Raw genomic sequence first — 9,717 nt, 5'->3', positions numbered from 1 at the left:
TCTGGGAAACATATTTCCTGGGTTTAATAGCACGGTGTCATCCATACATGGAATGTCGCAAATTTTTCTTCCACCAGTGGTGAGTTTAGAACTTCAAGGAGCAGATTATTGGAGTCCAGAAGCAGAAAGGCATTAGACCCATTAAGCGTGATATTTTAAAAGATATTAAATATTTAAAAATAAAACCATAACATTACATCCCAATATTTAGCCTAGCTGCAACATAAACCTTGCCTCCCCTTACCTTAAACAGGGGCAGGCAACCCTGATCCTGGAGTGCCAGTATCCAGCAGGTTTTCCATCCTGGTCTCTGATGAACCACACCTGATCTCAGCCTGATAACAACAAGGTAGGACAGACAACCTGCTGGATACCAGGACTCCAGTTTCAGGGTTGCCTACCCTTACCTTATACCTAGCTATGGTATTAACCTCAACCCTAACCCTACCAGCAACGTTAACCTTAATCCTTACCCTAACCATAGCTCCAACACAAACTTCACATCAATACTGATTCGTCATTCTGAAACACGGAGTAAAGTCAACAGCATTTCTCTGTAATGGTCTCCATCCGAGCCTGATACACAAACTCAGCATTATGCTGGTGGAGGCTGGACCTGCAGCTGGTGGAGTTCTGGTGCCAATATAACGAGAGTTTGTTTGTGTATGTAAGAGACGGGCGTCAAACAGACCTGATGTAGTTTGTTTCCAGAGTTGGGCAATTCAGGTCCAGAGAATAAAACTCCAGATCAAGACTTGGTTTCAACCAACCACTTGAATACTCTGTGATTGTGTCTCTTTATACTCAACTGGCTGGTTGAATCTAAATCTTGATCTGGAGTCTTATACTCTGGAGCGAGTTACCCAACTCTTGTTTCAGTGTGAAAAAACAAACCATAAAATATTTTTTTCCAGAAAAACGTATGGGGAATAGCTTAACCAACTCTGCAATTGCTTTTGACATAGTGCATGAATCGTTCTAGTGATAATTGATAGGCAGAATTTCAGTATTAGCCAGATATTTAATGTGGGATACTAATTATTGTTAAGACATACACACACACACACACACACACACACACACACACTTATAGACAGACACACACTAATAGTCATTAGTATCCCACGTATTAATATATATATATATATTATATATATATAGAGTATAGTATATTAGGAAGTAGCAAGTGGCTCAGTAGGCTAAGCCCATGTACCCGAAATCAGAAGGTCATCGTTTCAAACCCAGCCTCAGCACATCGGCGGGTCCTTGAGCAAGGCCTTTAACCCCCAGCTCGCTGGGTGCTGCTACAGATGGCTGCCCTTCCCGGACAACTTACTCTAGAAAATAGAGCAAGTTGAGGAAGGTGTAAAGACCATTTCCCCATGGGGATCAGTAAAGTATCAACTATTACTATTATCACCATTGCACCTGCCCAAATAAAATGAATAAGTGCCCTTTGCTGCCCCCTTCAGGATAAGATGTGCATGATAGAACATAGGACAAGTACAAACAATGCCTCGGAAATGAGATTTTCCAAGGCTGCTGATTAACACATCAGGTGTGGTTGAGTTGGAGCACTGCTTTCGGAATGACCTCACAATCAGTAACAACTCTGGATGAAGATGTGATTAAATCCCCCAGAGCATCGGTACTGCCTTAAACTTTAGAGCTTGGCAAGCGAATTATAGACCGTACCATTTGGCAGGACTTCAACTCCTCAGACACTGTAACTTGACAGCCATAAAAGAAAGACCGTAAGAGGGATTATGGTAACAGCACCATGACTTATTCTACACAATACGAAATTCTATTTTTAAATAAGCATTCCCTGCAGCCAATAAATTAAGAATTACCCTTCAATAGAACTTGTAATAAAGTTGACGTGCATGTTATTTCAACAGTTGCCATAGCATACGATTGGGCCAGTGAACGAAATGAGAATTAAATCGTCAGATGTGAAACTTATCAACCACTTGCGGCATTTGTGTAATGGTGTATTACAATAAAGTTCTAATGAACAAAGTGCCATCGACAATGGCTTTCAAATTCCTGGGATACGGTCAATTGTTATATGTAGGATGAGTGATCTAGTCTCGCCTGAAACCCTGCAGCGGCAGATTGTGCCTGTGGAGGTTTGCCCAAGAGCCTTCCCAAAAGGCGGCATGTGGCACGTCTCTAGCATGACTCAGCCCAGCCATCTGGACCCTTTGAGCAGCTTGTCTGATCTCAGTTTTCTAAGCCCTAAATTGAATGTGAATTCAGCAATGAGGACTCCAAAATACAACCCAAAATAACCTTCGTTCCCGTAATTTTTCAGAGAATGCTGTTTGGGCTGTAACCCCAGAATAATATCCTTTAAACAGATAAAATTGGAACCATTTCTATTTCACCAGTTAATCTGGAATACTGCCGTTCTTAGATTCACATTGTCAACCATAAGCAGCAAATAAAACTTGCAAAACACTTGTGAAGAAGTTCTTTTTATTTACATTTTGTATCAGCAGATACAAAACTCCTTTAAACTGTATTAAATGTGCAAGAAAAATCAGTAAAGACCTTTTCCAAAAAGGAAAAAAGAAAAAGGACAATTCAAACTGAAGTATTCCCCAAACACACAAAGACAACGCATAAAATGTAAACTACAGAAATTTCTAAATGGCACAACCATTATCCAATCAGCTGAACCGTTTTGCAAATTGACAGATCCTATTCTCTCACACTGTCCAAGTCTTCCACATACATTTGAAATTAACATTCATTTTTGTCATAAAAAGGCCATTATAGTCAAGCAGCACAAATTAAAGGAGGAGAAAAAAAAAAACTGTACCAAATTATTTATGAAATTAAAGTTCAGGGAAACAAATTACTGAATGTAAATTATGTAAACGTTTGATTTCGACCCAAAATGTAAAAACAAGAGAAACACAGCTGGTCTGATGAGAAAACAGCTTTGTGCTTCGTACGCCAACCAGCCAACACACAAACGATTCGAACGCGTGAAGAACCCAAGCCTTCCTCATGCAGGTCAGCATCCCTCATCGGACATGGTGTCAGAGACGACGACAGGCATCACCAAAACCACTTCACTTTTCATTCATTCGTTCGTTTCATTCACCGCAGCTCTGCATCTCTGTTGCAACTGAAATCAGCTTCAGCCGACCAACTCTCACACCAAATGTTTATAGCCCCTCCCATACCCGGCCATGACCCCTTCAGACATCTCACAGAACACCTTCAAAATTAAATCATTAATCCAACACCATGCCAGAAGGGCCTTTTCACAGACAAAACCATTCCACAAGAGTCCATACATTTAGTTGTTACGTCGCTCCATACAACTTAAGGTTTATGTGAGGCTTAGCTGATTATAGAATCTGTCCTTTTCTCTTGTGGTCTTACAACACAAACACACAAAATCAACTCCACAGCCAAGCTCATCCATAGCAAATTTTCTCAAACTCAAGAATTGAAGGGGAGATGAGTAACCTATTCCTCAGAACATTCCTGAAAATTTTGCATGTACAACTATTGTTGTACAGTCCCAGTTTGAGAGATATTACCATGATTCCTATTCTTATTAAGCGAAGCTAGTTTTCCCAACATTTCCACCAAAATGTGATAGGAAGTCTGAAACCATTTGGGAGCGATAACGATGCAATCTGTTACATAAAGATAATTACTCATGAGGTATCCGACATCAATGATGGTTTTAAATTGCAATTAAGAACAATGAACAGGAACTATACCCTCACGGCAGAATCCAGAAAGGAAGATGCATTGCTGAGTTATCCAATCATATTAAACATTAACGCGGAGTGGCACTGTGAAATATCACTACAAAAAAGGGTCACAAACCAGACTCCCAAATGGAGAGCCCAATCTGACCGCCCCACTACTCCCAGACTGAAAGTTAAATTTCGTTGAATCTCTTTGAAAACCAAGAGATTCACCTACACGACAGGCGAGGGACCATTTTAAATCAAGATCACATTTTTTTTAATCATTACATATTTAAAAGCAATGACTTCTGGGAAACAAGATGAGAATGTACGTGACCAGTGTGGTTAACATTTGAGAGAAGAAAAAAAATAAAAATGCTGACTATAAAGCAAGTGCTGCAGAATGTCAGATTCCAAAACATGCTTTGGGGGCCTTTATATACAAAAATATGCATTGAGGCTATACAAGCCTTTTCTCTACATTTAATGACAATTTTTCAGAATGGGGGTATTGTGTAGCTTTGCTATTTTGAGCAGCAATAGAAGCCTTTAACACTAACACTCCATTAACCCGCTCTTTACTCGTGCAATAAATTTCCTCTGGTGTTTCCAGATCCGCTGCATGTTCAAGAGCAAAAACCTGCAGGGACAACCGCGGCTTTATATCCAAAATGCTGCACTGAAAGTTTGCAGAAACTTTAAATTTAGCTACGAAGTAAACCAAATATTGTGCTTAAATGCACAGCTCAAGCAAAGGTGTTCATACAATCAGCAAAACAGTCCCAGTTTGAGAGATATTACCATGATACTCAAACCTCAGCAAAAATTGTTGAAAACTTATACAAATATTTGTCTTTAATCCCAATATTCATAGAAAAGAAATTACTCTCAAGCCAAGATAGTTGTAGTGCATATTTAACCACACCTCAATGCAAAAGTTGCTGGTAATGATTACCCTGTGTGCTGATGAAAGCGTCACTGAAAAAAAGAGCCCCCCATTATGGAGCCAAAAGGAATTTCAAGCAGGCTGAGCAGAAAGGGGTTAAATTATCCATTCAACATTAACATCTCCCACTCAAGTTTAGGTATTTTGCTGGTCACCAGAGGACACATTAAGGCCATGATGTATGCAGTATAAAATGAAAAGGAAGAGTGTCGTGTCAAAACCAGCCAACTGTGCATTAACTTCCCCCAAAATGCACAAATAGCAGCATCTACAAAGTGGCTGCAATACAAACAGGATGGCATGAATTGGTACCAACGGCAAAATGCAACAAGCATCTTCTTCAGTATCTCAAGCCTTTAGCTAGGAAAGCACCATGCACAGCGCTGTGTCTCAGTTCGATGACGACAGCGGCAAAGAACAATGTTTCAAAAGCAACGTCTAACACGTGGATATACGTTTTCACATGGAAAACAGTCTTACGATAAAAATCAAAGTCTAAATAGACCACTGGTCTTTACCTTTATGTACTTAGAACTAAGGGGCAAAAAAAAAATATATACCAAATGGTTTGTTCTTTGCTTTAATCGTACCAGATCAAATGCCCCTTTCCAGCAGAATCCAGCTTTCCAGTGTGCTTTGGTTGTTTTGGGAAAAGGGAATTATGAAGGATTTCTTTGTATGGCTTTTATTTCACTAAACTACGTTCCTCACGACCAAATTCGATACTCGATGCTTATTTACAGTCATGCAAACAATTTTCCTAGACTGGCCTAGTTCATTCTCAGCAAAGCCGGATCTGAGAAACAGCAAATTCAACTGTTCTAGCTAAAGGGAGAGCCGGACACTGAACAATCGCACACACAAAACGTCACCAATTCTTCACAGAAAGGGATGGCACCAAACAATGTCCATGAATGTAAAATATTTTTTATTGTATTTTTGATCCCAAAAGTGCAAATTGCCCAAAAGTCCTATAAGCCTCACTGGAGTCAGTAGTGCTTCTCCTGCAAGTAATCTTTCATTTTGTTTGGTAAAGGCAATTTCTGAATCAAGTCAATTCTGGTGTACTGGCGAATCACAAAGCGACATAGATACTGCAGTGATCGCACCTGCATGAACCGGGACACGGGATTGGTCAGTCTTACGGGATAGGTCACTGACCCCGGTAGGCGTGACCTTGAGTAGCAGAAGGCTCCATTTTCTGAATCTTTTATAGAATGTTCAATGAGATCTACTATAGAAGTGTGACCTTCCACATCTGGCTGCTCGTAGAAGCTGAATCTGCCATTGGAGTGCTCGATCCGCGTGTGGAGAGTCTTACTTTGAGAACGAAAGCTCAGGCTCAGGAGATAGCGGTCATCTGAGCTATCACGCACCAGAAAGGAACCATCTAACAGACTAGCCAGCTTTTCTTCAGCTTCCCAACGTGTGATTGGGCCCCAGTACCAGCCTTGTCGAGCCAGTTTCTTCAGTTCTGCTGTTAGGCTAGTCACGACCATGGGTCCACTGCTCTGGACTGCATCATAAACCCTTCCCACACCAGGTGCAGAGTTAGGGTCAAAGTTAAGATGGTGCCTCACCCTTTCTGCCACCTGAGGGTCAGCCCCAGTGAACCCTGGGAAGTTCCTGTGAGTGTGACTGCCAGGGAGGAGAGGTAGCAGGGGTGAGGGGGGCTGGGCCTGTGCACTAGCACTTTCCATGCCCCCCCTGGCCACGCCCAACAGTAGCCCATTTAACGACGAGTCCATGAAGAGCTCTGGGGACATCACCAGATCTGGATCTCCTGCTCCATCATCTACATGCAGAGAGCTGCTCTCTAGTGGCGGCACCACCTCCATGGGTGAAGAGCTGTCCAAGCAGAAGGACCGCGAGCTCTCCACAGGAAACAAGCCCTCATCCAAAGGCATAGTATACTGAATGTAATCCTGAGGAGTGAGGCCGAGTTCTACAGGCACATGGTCAATATCCAGATGCAGGTCCCCATTTAGAGGGTCGGCGCTCTTCAGTGCGTCACTGGAACCTGGGAACAGCCCATCCATCTGAAGATCATGGAAGTCCTTGCGCACACCATTCATGGATGGGCTGGGGCTTGGAGTGTGCACCAAGGCCTTCACTTTGACCTCCATCTGGATGCAGGTCTGCTCGGAGCTGGCAGGCCGCAGGGGCCAGGGCGTGGGGCTGTAATGGTGGCTGCGGAGTGAAGTGGACCGCAGAGGCCGCTGGGCCTTGGCATCGTTAAAGGTGATGGGCGCCGAGGAGGACGAAAAGGTGTCTTCATCGACGGAGTCTGCAGAGAGAGAGCCCCCTTTGGCTTTCGGCTTCTGCTTCGCCGACAACCTCCTCTTGAGCGTTCCCATCAAGCTCTCACTCTTGGAGCGACTCTTCGGCCCCTTCTCGTCGTCGCGGCCCAGGTCACAATTGGCGAGGTCCTTGCTGTAGCACCCTCCGAACAGGGCGTCATCCTTAACGAAATCAGCGGCCAGGGCCGGCTGCTGGATGACAAGCTCACCGTCCTCTTTGCCCTTAAGGTTAAATGACTTTCTTATCGTTTTAAGGCTAATCTTCTTCATCCTGATGTCCCTCCTGACTGAGGGAATTTTGTGCTCCACCAACAAAGTGCAAATGTTATCCCAGCTGCCCAGTCATATGGTGACTCCAGCAGACACCCCTGGAACAGATGCAACAAGGCATTAATTCCCAGAACAAGGGCCTCCAAACTAGAGGTACACAACACAAATGTAACTAAAATCAATTAAGAGAATGACTGGAAAATAAAATTCTACATTCAGATGCATCTTTTTCTTAATAGTGACTAAGAAACTATTGTACACATTTTATTTACTCAAAAAATGTGATGTCCAGTTATAAGATCTTTTTCCATCGCAAAGAATTCTCACACGTTAGCATGTCATAGAACTAAAAAAAACATTTATAGCATTTAATACTGATAGTTTAGTATTGATGCAATGAAGAAACCTTGAAAAACGGTCATAAAGCTGAACACACAGATAACGCAAACCATGTGCCATCAGCACCCCAATGCTCTTACATTTGAACTACATACCAAAATATTTTTAATATAGGGATAACAAAAAACACCAAATCAAAAAGAAGCACGGGTACTAGGTAAATGCCGGTTTAAATGTTTAATTACGATCCCTAAACGGAACAGAGACGGTTTAGGCAGAGTACCAACTACCACGTTTCCCCTCACCGTAAAGACGTTTCCCTTTTTAAAAATCGGAAATAATTTTAACAATAGTGAACCGGTGACGGATTTTTGGAGACAGAACGCAGTCTCACAGACGGGTGTACGTCTGCGGGACTTCTCCGGCCGGCTGAGGCTCCGTACGTTCAAAACACCGATAAACACGAACCCAAAGCCCCTTTTGGTGATTCATAGCGTTTAATTACTCCCATTATTGAGGTAAAAAGGCAATGTATGTAGCCAGTAGGGTAATCATTTTGAGGAAGCCTTTAAATGCCCAGGGCCTGCTTATCCCCGGGGCTGACAAAGGGGCTCCGACGGCCACCTTAGCTCCCTGCAATTAAATTCAAATATCAGCAAAATATTTTAAACCCCAAAACAGCAATCAACAAACTATTCACGGGAAAATGCCTTTTCTATTACAGCAGCTACGAAACGACGTTAGCACGCTGCCGTCCATAGGCCCAATATCTAAATAGACTTCTTCAAACACAAAGCTGTTCATATCGTGCAAGAGAGAGACCTACAAACAAAATACATAAATATCTATCATGCAACGCCTGTAAATATCCATCATATATTTGAAATTCTCCTGCATTTTTTTGCTCTTATAATCGCTAGCTAATTTATACCGGCTATCCAGATAGCCATGGCAGCATTTGGGCACGTTTTATTGCAAAGACGAAAAGGCATTCTTGCATACCGGTTTCTTTTTATTTTAATAAAACTCACCAGTCTCTCGTTTTACTCGGAGCTTCGCCGAAGCTGTCTTTTAATCGAAATAGTTGGACGGATTCAGAGTTAGCCAGCTAGCTAACTACCGTCACCCTTCATGTTGCCTCCGCACTCGCGAGCCGTCCGAGGATCCCGTGAGCTCGTGTGCACGCGCGACTCTAGGAGGGGGAAAAAAAGAACTACGTTTGCTCGCAGTCTGCAGAAACCGTACCTGCTATAATCGCTTGCATTATTTTCCCGATCTGATTCTATTCTGCATTTAAGAAACTTTCCCCCTTTTTGTGCTGCAGCCGTCCTCTCCCCTCTTTTGTTGCCTGTTGCATTATGGGAGATTGGGCTGTGTGGGATGGACCCGACGTTGGTACACCCAGGAACCGGCCTTGTTAATGATCAGGCCTAGTGAACCTGTGTAATGCCAGCACTGTACACCTAAGCTACTTCACAGTTCGTTTTATTACTCGCGATTGTCTGATTATCAGTACTCATCTTTTAAATTCCTATAACTACTCTGAGATTTTCAACAACAAACTAAGAGCCTTAGTAGTTACATGCAAAAAGCAGAATGATTTTGAATGATGCATGGGCATTAATTTGGGATGAGCACTGGGGGGATGATGTCTCCACCCATTTAAGGGGGTCCAGGGGGTTGTATTGGCTGGTTTTGATTATTGGGGGGTTACAATTCCCCACTCCCCATTACTTCCACAATCCCAGGTTTCCTGACATAGGAGTGCAACTTTTTGCTACTAGCAAACTGGGCTAGTTTGGTTAAAAAAAGTAGTCTGATATACAATTTCCCTCTAGCCAGCAGACTATTGTTTTTTTCTACTCACCCTTCGTCTAAATTACTTACCCCAGGCCAGTGGGCGGAGCTTAATTTCCAATCCCCTAATACATGTCAGATGTTTTGTTTGTGCTTTAATGGACTCAGACCCTAAGCTTTTATGAAGGTAGAAATGCTTTATTTATTAGGGTCAGGGATCAATGCTAAATAATTAATTGAATGATGAAAGCAGGTCACGGACTGAGCAATGCATGCTTTCCCATCAAAGATGCAGCATTTCAAAGATGTAGCAGTTCATATATATTAAGTTTGACCTGTGTGTATA

The 9,717-nt window shown here is 42.6% G+C and overlaps 1 protein-coding gene across 3 annotated transcripts; it reads right to left on the bottom strand.

Moving 5' to 3' along the window:
- Window positions 1-2,464: 2,464 nt before the first annotated feature.
- On the bottom strand, window positions 2,465-9,517 carry socs6b (suppressor of cytokine signaling 6b). 3 transcript variants are annotated; one of them, XM_049011260.1, is made up of 2 exons: window positions 9,462-9,517; window positions 2,465-7,333 (listed from the first exon to the last, which is right to left on the bottom strand). In XM_049011260.1, the coding sequence occupies exon 2, from the start codon at window positions 7,233-7,235 to the stop codon at window positions 5,655-5,657; it is 1,581 nt and encodes a 526-aa protein (XP_048867217.1). In that variant the 5' UTR covers window positions 7,236-7,333; window positions 9,462-9,517; the 3' UTR covers window positions 2,465-5,654. The 3 variants fall into 3 exon arrangements, with proteins under 3 accessions (XP_048867217.1, XP_048867216.1, XP_048867215.1); XM_049011259.1 differs by lacking the exon at window positions 9,462-9,517 and adding an exon at window positions 8,820-9,145; XM_049011258.1 differs by lacking the exon at window positions 9,462-9,517 and adding an exon at window positions 8,606-9,142.
- Between the last annotated feature and the right edge of the window lie 200 nt (window positions 9,518-9,717).

The sequence above is a fragment of the Brienomyrus brachyistius genome, chromosome 4 (assembly GCF_023856365.1).
Source record: "Brienomyrus brachyistius isolate T26 chromosome 4, BBRACH_0.4, whole genome shotgun sequence".
Lineage (NCBI taxonomy): Eukaryota > Metazoa > Chordata > Actinopteri > Osteoglossiformes > Mormyridae > Brienomyrus > Brienomyrus brachyistius.
Note: the sequence above shows the minus strand (reverse complement) of the source record. Positions and strands in the feature narration are given on the sequence as shown.